A 14,585-nucleotide genomic window follows, 5' to 3' on the forward strand; every position below is an offset into this window, starting at 1 on the left:
GACGGCACCGCTTCCTGGGCTAACAGGGAAGGGGCCCTCTGTTGTCAACACAAATTATTTCCCTTTAAGCGCTGCCAAGATTCCTGATTTATTTGGCAAACAGTCAAATAATGCCCTCTCGGCAGCGTGCCGCTAATGCAAGCGTCTCCTGGCCTTGGCACCCACAGACAGATGGGCCCCCTCTCCCCTTTTACCTCCCCAGGGTGTTGCCAGGATGGCTTGGTGGGCAGTTCGCTGGAGCTTTAGTGGGAAAAAAAGTTGATTCTGAATGACAAGAATCACTGTAGATCCACTAAATCTCCTGGGCTCGTTCTGCTTAGAGACACCCTTTTTTTTCTTTTCCGTATGTGAAGAATAATTTAAAAAAAAAACCTGAAAAAGTCCTACCAGAGTAATAGGTAATGATGCAAAATACTGAAAGCCGTTAAGTGAGTAGAAGCCATGGCACAGCAAGCTTGCCTCCAAATCCCTCAGTCCTGAGCGCCCCATCTGGAGCCCTGCTGCTCTCATACCCCTGAGCAAGTGGAAGAGAGGGATGGATCACCAGCGGCAGAGAGAAACTTCTGTGCAGGGCCAGTTTGTACGAGTACTGGGGAGTTTTCATTTTGCGTGAAAAAGGGAAGAAGCGAAACAGTCCCCAGGAGGCCCCTCAGTCCCCAAGGAGGGGCAGCTCCCTGGGAGCCCCATGCCCACCACCAGCCCGGAGCAGCAGAGCCTCTTCAGCTGCCAGCCCCTGTCCCCGCCAGGCCAGTGAAGGGCAGCAGACAGACATCTGACCCAGCCGGACAGGCGGGGACCCCAGACGCCCCCCCACCGCCCCCTCTGCGCAGGGGCACAGGCAGGACCACCAGCGGCCAGGGGGACCCTGCAGCACCCGTGAGGGCAAGGGGGGGGGGAAATTCAGGCTCCCCTTGTACCTTGAGATGAGCTGATCAGCACCTGCGTCCTCAGCCCAGCTTAACCAAGAAGCAGGGAGCGTCTCCCAGATCCTCGCTCCCCGCCGCGGGAGGAAGGCGAAGGGCCGAGCCCGCAGGGCCCTGCGCTCCCCGGGGCTGGATGCCAGAGAAAGCGCATCTTCCTGGGGAGATACCAAGGGAATGCTAAGACACAGAAAATTTGAAGAGGAACTAGGTTTTTACTTTGCTTCAATTTCTTCTGAAATTCCCCCTTGTCCATAGCAAAGCAGGACAATTGCCAAGGGCAGAGCAGCAGCTGATCAGTAAACAGGACACCAATTGGGGACACTAAATCTTCTAAACCCTTCCCCGACAAAGGCAAATGCCAGTGCGATGGCTCCCATCTCACACAGAAATTATTGGGTTCCTCTCATCACTCTCGGGGCTCGCAAATAGATCCTGTCCCTATATTAAGTTTTTAATAAAAAATGAGCTTGCATGTCATTGTGCAACCGACCTTCTCACGGCCGAGGAGAACATTTTGTCTGTCAGCTGCAGCTGGTACTGCACGGTGTTTATCGCTCTCCATCCCTCCTGTACTCCTGGGCTTCTGTGGCGGGGGGAGGAGTGAGGAGCTTTGCAGAAATCCCCCACCCCCCCATCATTTTGCCACTACACTTTTTTTTTTTTTTTTTTTTTTAAACACACAGCAAAGCATGAACTCAGAAACTAAACATTTTCGTTGGGTTTCTGCCACAACTAAAGCAGCGATAAGGAATGCAGCTCGGCTGAAACACACTGGCTCCCAGCTTTATTTTAGCAGCTCAAAAGAGATTTTCCAGAGACCTTTTCAATTTTGCGAGGACAGTTCTGGGCAATTAAATGATTAGTGAACTTTGCCTGGTCTTAAGATACAAAACTCATGCAAGGAGATGAAACAGAGTCAGGTTTGATATTTAGGAGAGCTGCAGAAATCAAGTCTATCTATCTAATCCTGAGTATTATAAAAACAAGGCACAGGGAATAGACTGCTGCTTTCAGTTTACTTAATTAGTTTGTACACTGGAACTATGAATAAAATGGCTGTGCAGTTGCTTTGGCTTTAGTAGTAACCCTGCAGCCATGACAACAGTAAAGCACTACTGAATCACCATGACAAAGAACGAGAGAGGAGGGCCGTTGCCACAGAAAAGCTAACTTGGGCCCATCAGAAATTCGGTGTACATGGAAAAAAACATTCTGCCATCGCTGCTTTACTTTAATGCTCAGGTTTTAGTGATCTGTGAAAATAAATATTTTGGAATACGTTTTGGGCAGCTCACACACATCCACGTTGTTTCATTAACTGTTGGTAACAGCAATATCTTGCAAAACCAGGATGTCATGTTGTTATTTCTTAAAAAATAAAGAGAACTGAGTATTTCCAGGCCAGCGCTGCTCCTACCTCCCTGCCTGCACCTGCCTGGCCCAGCCTTGCCTGGGGATGCTGCTCATGGCAGTGCCCGGCTCTCCAGCATGCACACTGAGGATTTTGTCCCAGATCCGATTAAAAATGTCAATGAAAAAGTTACTTTTGCTCCTAGCCCTTCCCCCGGCTCACACCCTGATAAGAAACAGACTGAAATGAGTTTGCAGCCACAGGGATTAAACTTTTGCAGGTGTGTGCCCCCTCATCCCACACCACCCTCTTTCCTTCTCTCATGCCTATGTCAAGCAGCCCCTCAGCTCTCAAAGCGCCCGCTCTGCAAGGCAGGCACAGCCCTTCAGGATGCCCCTTCTCTGCAGAAGGCTGCGTGAAGGGAACGAGGAGTGCTTTGCTTTTTCATCTGGAGAACATCATCTCAGGCTGGCCCCCACCCCCCGCTGCAGCCCAGCAGTGACTCCCTGCTCCAGCCTAACCCCATGCCACCTTCTCGCCCACCCGTGGGTCCCTCCCATGCCCAGGGCAGCCATCCTCAGCTCCCTGTCACAGAGAGTCCATCATTCCTGGTCGTGCTTCGTTTTTTATATTAGTCTGAACTCATCTGATAGTTAGCAAAGCAAAAGGTTTACACAGAAAGGGTAAATAAAGCAAATAACCAGTGCTGCCTGAAAGACATGCAATCAACATCTTTTCCTAAGAGAAGTAGCTCTGCATGCCTGCAAGTGCGGATGAGGTGCTCGGGTCAAAGGAGGTAACTAAAAAGCATCTCAGACCTTGTTAAGAAAGTGATGGAGAGCAGCATCTGCCTCTGAGACAGTCCTGCTTCCTGCCGGGCATGGGGTGGGACAGCCTAATTTGGAGTTGTTTGTAATTTAGCTGGAGCTGGACAAGGATAACCTGCTAATAGTGTCAGTTCAAACCAAAACAGAATATTTGGGGTTTGCTTTTTCAGGAACTACATTTTCCCATTGAGGAACCATCCAAGCAGGTAATTTTTGAATAATTTTACTTGTCTGCTTTTGTAATAATAGACATTAGAAAACAGCAAAGACTAATGGAAGAAAAGAAGACACATAAAAGTCCCCAAGGGCTTAACTCTACAAGATGTGTGTACCTTCACTTACCTTCTATGGTCAGCAAACAGAAATATTTTTCTTTCTGCATTGCTAATTGTCATCTTTCTTTCATATCATCTCTCAGTGATGAATATTCATCAGAAAAAAACCATTCCTAGAATCCTACCGCAAGAGTAAATGCAATGCCAGTAGTAATGTTCAGGTTGTTCGTTACTTCTCACCAACTAGTAAAACCACAGGGATTGTTTTAAAGCAGATGTGTCAGGAGAAGTGTGCCTTCTTCCCAGCCGCCTGCCACCTTCTCCTCTCCCTGCTCCCCCCAGTGTTATAAAACAGCAGCAAACAGGAAAATTGAAGGTTCATTCTGCCACCAATAGGCCGGCGCAGCAATGCTAAACTTCACTGACTGATTTACGGTTTTGCCTTTTTTTTAAAAAAAAAATAATACACACTTCGATTTTAAAAGGACAACAAAACCAGGTTATCTTTTAAAGTAACCCCCCCTAAATGTAACGTTTAAGCCTGCAAAGTCCCACAAAGTCCTCGCGAACACCTCTCTTCAAAAAAGCACTCACCACACTGACTGCTGCCAGCAGCTGACTAACATATCCAAGACCCTCAGCCAGCCAAGCACTCACATGCAATTAGCAAATATTTGAGAATTATTTAGCTGTGTTTGATATTTTTAACCGACTCTCAATTTCCACGACAGTGTTAACAGCCCCTGGAATCCTTGTTAAACACCTAACAGCCTCAAATATCTTCATATGCCCCCAGCATCAAATCAGCATCTTACCAATTTATTCCTCTTCTTTCCAGATATTCTGCTCAGAGCACTAAAGCACCAAGAAACTGAAGACAGAAAATAAACCATTTAAATATGCTCTTAAGTGTCACAGAAACTGTACAAATCCAGAGGGGATTTGAAGCGTTTCAATTTCCCTCTCCCTCCAAATCAGTAGCTACTAAAATACTTGCTGCTTCAGAAGCCCCTGTAGCAGGAACCTAAGCTGCACTTTTAGCATTTGCAGTTACTTTTTTTTTGTTGCCACAATTTTATTTTTTTCGTTAAATTAAAATGTGTTTCTTTCCAAATGCACAGCTGTTCTAATATAACAAGTGTTTTTGCTTATTGCTTCAATAGGAACAGGAACTTCCCTGTTCCAGGGGAAAAAGACAAATATAAAAGCACAATTCTTCCATAAACTTTAATGCTGTTTGTAATAGTCCTTACCCAACAGAGCCCAAGGCGTACCCATTTTTCTCTGTAATTGCCTCCATTTTTCCCTTCAACAGCTGTCAAAGACACCCAGCATCCGCATCTCTTCTTCTCCAGCAAAAAAGCTGGGATGCAACACTGGGATGAAGTGCCACAGCCAAGAGGCAGCACAACCCCCTGCAAAGCAGCAAGTTCAGCCCTGGCAGGGACTGCTTTAGCCTTTCACGTGCTCAGAGCTGCCCCAGTTGTTCCTTCAGCTTTTAAAGCTCCAGTTTTCCTAAGGACATAGCCAAGCTTCCCACTCTTGGGACAGGACTTTGGCTTGTGCTAGTGGCCAGTGTTGGCACCAGCATTACACTCGGTGTGTCAAAGTGGAGACAAGCTACAGCCCAAGTCACTCTATCCCCTAAATGCTGCAGTTGATGAACATTTTAGTACTTACTCCGCATTTTATGAGTAGATCTCAGAGGGATCTGACAGAGCAACCTCGTTCTTGTTCTGGATTCCTTTGTCAGAACACAGAAGCTGTTATCCAAGCATAGCTTCTTGGTTAGTTTTGGGGAAGCCTCGGTTCTCCAGCCATTCAGCCCCCAAAGCTGGGCTGTCAGGGGGTTGGGACCCATCATTTTGTCTCAGCTAAGAGCTAGGAAAGCATCACATCCAGTGTACTTACAACTAAGCTTGTACAGCAGCGTACTGCCTGTTGGTACGCTCAAAGGCTTTGCTAACATAGTTATTCCTCTAGCTGTTGTAGAAGTCTGAGAGGCAGCTGACAACTTTTTCCTGGGGGATTACACACTGATTAATAGATCACAGAAAATCTTGAAGCCGAGGCCTGACTCTGAGGACAACCCCAAGGATACTTTGAATATATAAAGATACCCCACACCAATAACCCAGAAAATCTTTACTGAAAGTTATCCTAAGACTTCCATTGCTTTACATCCACATCTTGGGGATGGAAGAAATTAGAACCACCCCTAGGATTTGGTCTACAATTAGCTAAAGACGAATTGTTTTTTATCTTAGTCTTGTACAACTCTGTAAACCTTGTAATTATGCTGTCAATAGCTAGACTGCAATGAACCTTTTATTTCTTCCTTAAACACTTGTTTTATATTCAAGTTAATTTCAGAATAACCAACCAACACCAAGGAGTCCCATTCTTATGTACATGCTCATTGTCAAACCAAATGTGCCAGATAGCTTTCGTAGCACCTAGCACACAAACTGGAAGGCTTTGTTTTGGTTTTTTTTTTTTTGTTTTTTTTTGTTTGTTTGTTTGTTTGTTTGTTTGTGTGGGTTTTTTTTTTAGATTATTTGTTTGTTTGTTTTCTTCTTTTTTCAGGAAGTGGCACAGGCCCATATGAACTGCAGCAACTCACAGGTAGTATGGGAGAATATTTCTCAGGGATCAGCATTAGTCGGAGACTTTGTGAGAGGCAGCAGTGTTGGCAGAGGACCCTCCCGGGCTTCCTGCGAACTCGAGACAAGCAGCAAAGGCAACGGCAGCACTACAGAGGACAAGCTCCAAAGTGACATTTTAAGTGACACTATCCAGGAACACCGCAATAGCTTCGGCACGGAGTTAATCATTTTGGGATGGCAAATATATACAAGATGTTCAGAGGAGACTGTGAGACTGCTGGCAGCCCCAAGTAGACAAATGGAGCTGGAGATGTTACCAGTGCCTTGAGATATTCATGGGTGCAATGGAGAGCGCTGCTTTAGATGCTCCTTGCTCAGCACAGCTGTTCCAGTCGGCCAGTGGTTACAAGACACACGGAGCTAGCCCATCTCATCGCTTCAGGGAACAAAGTAGTGTGCATGTCAAAAAAAGGAAGCTGAAAACAATTTACTTCCAAGAGCCCAAGGGACAAAACCGAGGGCCTCCGTTACAGAAGGGCCAGGGGCTGCTGCTTGCTGGCAGGTGGAGGGGGGTGTCCACCCGTGGGTTCTGTCCCTGGTCCCCGGCGCACGTTGCTCCAGCGGCTGCTGAGCTTCATGCAGGTATGAACTGGGACAAGCACATCCAGCCTCTGTGGGAGAAAACGTGCCAGCACCTTGATGGAAGCAGGGACTAAGCACTGCATTTCAGAGTGAAGTTAAAGCTCAAGTCTTTGTATTCATCCTTTTCGCTCTTACATGCTATGTTAAACCCTGTGATGGTCATACTCACCTGCTCAGGCTTTTGATTATGGCCAGCAGAAAATATTTCTGATTAAACTCTAAACCTCAATGTTAGCATGACATCAGATCGAGAAGAGAACAGTTGTTATTCCTCTGCAAGGAAGAGAGAAACTGGAGACAGCAGGTAGGGAGGAAAAGCACCAAAGCCCAGCTCTTCTTCCTTTCAGGATCCCATTCAGCAGTTCATACTGGAGGATCTCAAGGACTCTTTGCACCTCTTAGGGCTTTTATTTCAAACTGCAATACAAGCAGTACACCCCAAAACAGATCAGCCTTTTGCAGAAGAGATTATCTAATGCTTGGCAGGGTTAGCAGAGGTGGGAAGCAACTGCCATCTAGGATTTGCCACAATCTCAACTCCTGATCTTTAATCCTAACACTAATACTTAATCTGAATATTACTAGATTATTTTCAAAATACTTATCTGGAGACAGAGGCTCATTGGCTTCATACAGCCATAGCCAGGGCCACATAGGAGCCCAAGGGTCAGCCGGAGGAGCGAAGAGGGTCAGGCATCGGAAAAACTGATGAAGGCTGGCCGTGCTGAAGGCAACCTGGACTTCAGGAGACCCAGCAAGGGATTTTCCTGGAGAAAGCAGCCTTTTAAACTTTTAGGGAATAAAAATCTCAGGTGAGGGCACAGTGTTCTGTTGCCATGATCACTGGAATAGTAACTTATCCCTGGAGAAGCACTTCAGGGACGTGACACCCTTGGTCCCCCATACCCAGTGTGCTGGCAATGCTGGTGGCAGCATGAAGGACTAGTGGGTGAGGGAGGCATAGTCACAGCCAAAGGAAAGATGACAGCAACCAAAAAAATAAAATGAAAGGTGTAGTGTGCAGTTGGACCCCACATCTCCCACCCAGGACAGATCTGCTCCCTCCTACAAGCAGAAAAGCCCAGGGTAAGCAACAATTCACCGACAGCCTTTATCACTTATCTAGCCCCTGCTCTCATGCAGGAGATCCGCCTCATTTCCTTAGGTGGGGGGATAGGAGAGGAGGCACCCCAGAGAGGCACAAAGTTAACACAAATATATACATACGTATTTTGGCCCCAGGGCTTCAAAACTCTGAATTTACAAAGTGTTTGAATGTTTCTTTGCTTCAGGGCTCTTGAGCTTCAGCAGTGCATCTAAATCCACCTGCACTCTCATCACCCTTGTTCACAGGCAAGAGAAGCCAAGGTGGAAAGGAAATAGGGAACAATGGCATCAAAATAAGATTTATTATTTAGAACTGAGATTTGGAAGAGACAGACATGGCAGATAACAACAAAACAATACGCCAGGCTCCAGCTGCGAGAAAGGATGGTACCAAAAGGCTTATGGGCAAATAGAAACTCCTAGTTCTCTGGCATCAAAAACAAGAGTGAAAAGGTCAGAACATCATGGTCTGGAACTAAGGGGGAAGCAACTGAGGTCCTTGGGTGCACAGCACAGCAGCAGAAAGTCAGAAGAGTTTGGGGCCCAAATGTACCAGTAAGAGCAGCACTCTTTCCCACTCCTTAGGAACAGTGCTAAACTCCATCTTTCTTAAAAAAAAAACAACAAACTTGAGTAGTCCTTTATAATAAATGATTGATCATGAGATTATTGCTACAAACTACTTTGTACATCACCTCAACCCAGGAGACAGCTGAAACCCATCGTTAGTGAATCAAGAAGAAGAAATCTCCCACTACATAATTTTAGCTTGTTGAAGGCACTTTGAAGTCTTTTAAAAATTGCTCCAATTACTGACTCATCTCTGGAAGGATTTTAGTCTTACATTTAAAATTAGAAGTGACTCGAGAACTGTGTATAACTCTGGCAAGAAAATGTGGACGGTCTATAAGAAAAAGAAAGAGGTACAAAGGGAAGTGACAAGTACAAACTTGTTCTCCAGTGAAGCTTCTGTAGGTGTCTTTACTTGATTTAAGCAGATTTAAGAGAGCATTATCTTTACAAAAGAACTGTGAGAAATTTAAATGGAATTGGAACTTATCTTCTTTGTACTAGAATCTGAACGTGTGTGCCTAGCTTATCTTTTGGAAAATTACTTAAATTACAATTAACTGTGTGAAACAAAAAGTATTTGAAGGAGTGCCTCCTCCTCCTCCTCCCTCTTCTCTAGCCGCTGCTCATGGGAACCTGGCTCACAACAGAAGGGAACAATTTGGAACAAAATTCTTTTCCCCCAAAATAATTCTCCTTTATTTTTTTGCATAACATTTTTGTATTTCCAACTATAAATAAAAAAATGATTAGAAAGAAGTTACAAAATTGTGTCGAATGGACCAGAACGGCATAGAATTTCTCACACATGATAAATCACTTCCCATCTTCCTCTTCCTCCTCCTTAGCCATGGCAGGGCCTCGCGCTTGGCACTGTAGCTGAGGGGGCCACGTGTCAGTCGCTGACGATCTCATTTTCAGAATCTAAAAAGAAAAATATCCATATATGGATTTGACATATAGGAAAACCCAAGCAAAACCCAAAAGGGCCCCATGAAGTTGCAGACCCAGAGCGCGCGGAAGATCTTTCTGCCAGAGAGTGCCAGATGCTGCGTGTGTTTTGGGTACTGCAAGGAAACAGAAACTGAAATCCTCTGTTAACACATCACCTGTGTCGTACTGATAGCTAGAAGCACAAACATATTTATGTTGGTGGCAGAACCCAAGCACCTTGTGGGGTCACTCAGAACAGAGTCCCGGTTCCCATGGGGAAAGAGCTAGTCTCATAGGAGGCAGGAATAGTGAAAGCCAGAAAAGATGCCCAGTGCGTGTCTCAGTCTCTGCTGCTGAGTGAGAAGGGGAGAGGGATGCTGTGCTGCGTGGCTGCTGAAGGGATGGTGGGATGGCTAGGGCAAGTCATGGGCACCGGCTCCGGTCCCTGCAGGCTCGGCAGCACAGCCTGACCTTCCCTCGACTGAAGGAAACGGAGCCAAGGCTGAGATCCTTCTCCCACCTGGGAAGCGGGGATGCCATATCCCACGCCAGTGGGGATCAGATCCGTCAGCCTCCACCACCCTTCTCAGGGCGATATGGCTGGCCGGGCATGAAAGGGTAAGGAGATGCCAAGGGTTTGCAATGACAGAACCAGAACAAAATGCAACGAGGGTGCTGGGAACACCGCACAAGGCCGAAGCAGCAGCAACACAAGGTGCCACCATGCGTCCCCCGCATTCCACAGTACATGCCGCACCTGTACGCATCAGCTGCTGGTGACATGCTCACAGTGACATGCACCGAAGCCCTTCACTCTATGGCACGGAAACATGCATGCCGTTATCGGAGCTGCAAGCATATATGGATTTTATATAGCATACACAGTCTGCTAGATGTTTTCAGAAAAAAAAAAATGCTGTGAGTTTTTTAGAACAGCAGGGAGGGCAAGGGACATCAGGGAAAGCTCAGTGTGCAAACAGATGTCATCTGTGTCTGGCATAGCTTATGGTGGGTCTCCATGTGTTAGGCTTTCCTTTTATTAAATGCAGTCCTAATTTTCTCCCTCCCATATTTCTTGCTCTGCCTGCTCGTAGGGAAAATCACTTTTAAAGGATGTAAAAAAAAAAAAAAAAATCACATCTTCATCGTAATTCCTCCACGAGCATCTGATCAACATCAGTTCTACAGATTCACCTGAATCCACCACTGTTCTCAACATCTGCTCACTATTGATAACCAGCATTTGGCACAGAAGTTCATCGAGGAAAACAAGACAAAATTAACTATCTCCAGGTAGCAGGGAAAAGCCTTAAGACAGCAGTGGGGCCTGACCCCTGGGGTTACTCCATGGATCACCGTAAAGCCAAGACCAGAGCAAGCTCCCCAGGGTGCCTGGCTCTTCATAAATCCTTGCAAATGATTACCCCCACATCCCAAGGACAACATCTTGACTTCTTACTCTGAAGTCTGTCTGAACTTTCAATCAAAGACTGTAAGGACAACAGCACTGAAGAGATTAGCGAACTCAGTTACACTCAAAATTGTTGGGGAGAACTATGGGAATAAGGCAGTGACTGCAAATCTTGTAGCTACTAACAGTGAGAAAGATACTAGATAGAGTCTATTTAGCCTGATAAACAAAAACTGAATGCTGAGGAAGTTTACAACAACTCACAAGTATATACTTTTTTAGGGTATTTTATGTCATACCTAAAGAACACCTATTTGAGAAGGACTGGAAGCTGGTTATTTCTTCTTAAGTTTCCTAGGTTTTTACAAGGTGTCAAAGCCCTGAATATCTCAGAAAAACTACGACAGACACAAAGCCTCCAGAAGAGTGGCTCAAGAGACTCTCACCATGCTCATCCTGTCACCTGAAGCTCCCCAAGAGCAATGGTGTCGTAGTTGCATAGCTTAATAATGTAGAGGCAAAGTGTGGGGATCTGCTCCTTTCCAAGGGGAAAAAATACCATCCTAACTTTTCCTTCTGCCTTGTTAATGTGCATATACAACAACACACTAAATATATGCTGTGAATCTATCCAGTGGCACTACGTGAAAAGAAATTAATCCAAACTTCCCTTGCTCACCAGACTTTGAAAAACCAAGAACTTGTCACAAGAATTTCACTGTTATAACAGATACTTTATCAAAATAGTAGATCGTCTTCTATGAATAGCTTCTCCACACTTATCAAGCAAAATCGAAAGCTTAATGAGGCTTTGCATGTAAGACTGAAGGCTTGAATTACATAGCCTCTAAACTCTTCACATGAAAGTTATTTCAAGGGAGAAGTTTCATAGTCAAATATAGATCCAAGTGTATATAGCAACAATCTTGATAGTATGCTACAACTATCACTGAAAAAAGAGCAGAAAAGACCACACGATTTACAAAAGTTGCTGCCTCCTGGTGTAAACTTGACTTTCAGATGAATCAGTTATAAGTAATCTGTTTACTGACACATCTAACATCAGCATCAGCATCCAAGTTCCTCTGAGCAACAAATTCATAATGCAGAATTTGTAACCTGACAGCTCCCAAAATCCATTTCATTATGTTGCGCTTCTAGAGCTTATCTGCATCAATAAAAGAACCAGGACAGTCAGGGCTGAAACATCACCCTTGTGCTGCACCTGCAGAGATGGCTCCACAAACAGACCTACCCGGAAAAGCAATTCAAAAGTCACTGATGTGTATAAGTCACAACACAATTCCCATCTGATCAATGGTTCATTTCAGGAGTATATAGACAGAAAAATAATTGTGTTTACCAGGTTCCTTCAGAATAAACGCCACGTGGATCAGCACACCAGACAGCTGGCCCAAATACTCAGCTGAAGCTCAGCTTGCCTAAGTGCCAGCCAAACCACAGCCCAACACTGAAAAATCACAGAAATGCTCCTCAAGGATTCAGTCAAATAACCATAGTGAGAAATTCCACGCGATTATGGTTTTGCTGTTTTATCAATTCAACCCCATAGTAAGCTATTCATCCATCTGTGGTAACAAATAGCACGTGAACTCCCTGCTCGTGTACTCTGCAGAGACCTTGCTCACATTCGGAATCCATATACCTCTCCAGCATTGACATCCTTCTCCACAGACATCACCAGAAATTGGAGGCTCAAAAAGGCAGACAAGGAACCACAGAGGAACCTTACTAAGGTATTAAACCCAGTCATGAACTATTTAATTTGTGACTTCTGTCTCCAAGCCAACACTTTCAACAGCATCTATTGAAAACTCAGGTGGGGGCTAGTTGGCAGCAGGGCAGAAAACTATGTAGGTTTTTGCCATACTAACTAACACCAGAGACAATCTTAAAAAGACTTGAACCCTTTGCTTAATTAGGGGGGCACAGGGAAAGCAATGCTGAGGTCACATAATCGGAGACTTCGGATTACAACTCTACAAAGCCAACTTCCAAAGAATGTAGGAGGACGGATGTTTTTCCTACTCAAACATGTGCTCACTGAACAGCACCAACATGGACCCACCAAGTACTAAGTCCACAAGGCTTGTTTGGAAAAATTCTGAATGCTCTCAGAATTGAAAATAGTACACTGGGACCACAAAAAAAGAAAACGCTTGAAGAGCAAGTATTGACAAAGCGAAGTTAAACTAACGATTGATTAAAAAGTATTAGTGATATCCTTCCACAAATACCAAATGGCAAAGCTTACAACTTGATTACAAAGTTCATTTCAGAAATACTGCCATTTAGCACCCTGTTCCCAAACACAAATATCTCTGTAGAAGCAAAGAGGCTACCCCATTTGGCCCACTCACACCCTCATCTTGCCTTTGATACCAGTCAATGTCAAATATTTCGGAGAAAAATAAGGTATACAGTAGACAACAAAAGGGAGCACTTTGGAGGTAGGTGTAAAGTAGCAGTTAAGTAGTATTTCCTCTTTAAAGTTGTGGAATGAAGACCAGAGTTAAACATGCAAAGAAACTGCAAGGGCCAAATTTACATCATTCTTTTGAATAAAATCTGTGTCAGGGAGGTTGAATCAAGATTTGCAGAAGACCCATAAACTGCTCAAGTGTTTCTCCCTGCCATCTCCGGTTCCCCACTTTGCATCCCTGCAGCAGACAAGCAGCGACAGCAGCAGCAGCTCTCTTCCCTCCCCCAGCCCCACTCCAAGCAAGCCAGGAATGCAGTGGGAAAACAGGATGTGATTATGCATTTAGATAACTCCATCACGATGCACAGCAACCAGAAAGCCAGATTAATGGCATATGGGCAAACGTAATTTGGCATTTCCAAACTCCTGTGTGCATGACTCGGCAGTCTAAAACATTCTTTCAATATTTGTATGAAGTCTCTGTAACTTCTAAACGATTGAAAATCGGGGGATCTGTGAACTCCCTCATCAAAACCTCATATTTGAAGCTGAGGATCCATAGTGACTTTGCATGTGTCTTTGCAGAGCAGCACTGGGAATGTCAAGAGCTGGAAGAGCTACAGGACACAGCTGCAGGCCTGCAACTGGCGAGGCGAGGAATTCTAAACTTAGTGATTTGTCCAGTTTGCTGCGCATAAAACCAATATCCAGTCAGGAATAAAATTAGTTTAGTTCTGGGATCTGCAGGGGAATGTCTTTTTGGGTACAGACCCCCCCCCCCACCTCTAATGGTGCAGCACAGACCACCCAGGTCCGTCTCACTCCACTCACCAAGTTGTTCCATTTATTTAATCTCATGTCATTTGCTTAATTGCCACCAAGGGTCAAAGCACCCTTTGACATGATAGAGGGCAACAGAACATAGCTTGAAGTTAACAGTCAGAAGAATTGCAGCCAAGATGGCTATCAGAAGATGAAAATCATGAGTGGCGAAATACAAACATCAACCTTTGAGCCATTATTTGGTTCTAATACCAGCTAACGAAGCAGTAGTTCGGAACACACCCACTAGAAACTTGGAAGCTGCAGTTAAGCACCACTCGCACAGGCTGCCCTTCCCCGGCCCAGGCACGTGGCGCATGCAGTGCCGCTGCCAGCCTGGGAGAGGATGGATGACTCCCAGCGAGCTGCCGCACGGACCGCAGACTTTCAAACGTATGCATCACATACAGCAAAGCCACACAGGCCGGATGCACAGGAAGACAGAAGCAGGAGTTTCAAACCTCTTCCTGCACATCCTTTCCTAATTCGTCCTGCAGCCTACGCCAGTGACGGCAACCGCCAAGAAGGTGCTTGTAGCGGGGCCAAACTTCACATCCTTGCTTCTTCGCATTTAAATGATGCCAGGATAAAATTAAAAGGGCTTCCCTAACACTTTTCAGCGTAGGAGAGACACAGTCCACGTGCCTCCCTCACCACCTACCAAACTCTAGCATC

At 45.3% G+C, this 14,585-nt stretch overlaps 1 protein-coding gene across 2 annotated transcripts in view; it reads right to left on the reverse strand.

The window, feature by feature from the left end:
• Positions 1 to 8,019: 8,019 nt before the first annotated feature.
• WNK2 (WNK lysine deficient protein kinase 2) overlaps positions 8,020 to 14,585 on the reverse strand; it is a 115,453-nt gene continuing 108,887 nt past the window's right edge. The window contains exon 29 of one of the 2 annotated variants that reach the window (XM_042806967.1): positions 8,020 to 9,225. In XM_042806967.1, the coding sequence (XP_042662901.1) occupies positions 9,118 to 9,225 (108 nt within the window). In that variant the 3' untranslated portion in view covers positions 8,020 to 9,117. The remainder of the gene's footprint in view (positions 9,226 to 14,585) is intronic. The other variant, XM_042806969.1, reaches the window with a different exon arrangement.

Source organism: Tyto alba, unplaced genomic scaffold (assembly GCF_018691265.1).
Source record: "Tyto alba isolate M040663 unplaced genomic scaffold, T.alba_DEE_v4.0 Super-Scaffold_49, whole genome shotgun sequence".
Taxonomy (NCBI): Eukaryota; Metazoa; Chordata; class Aves; order Strigiformes; family Tytonidae; genus Tyto; species Tyto alba.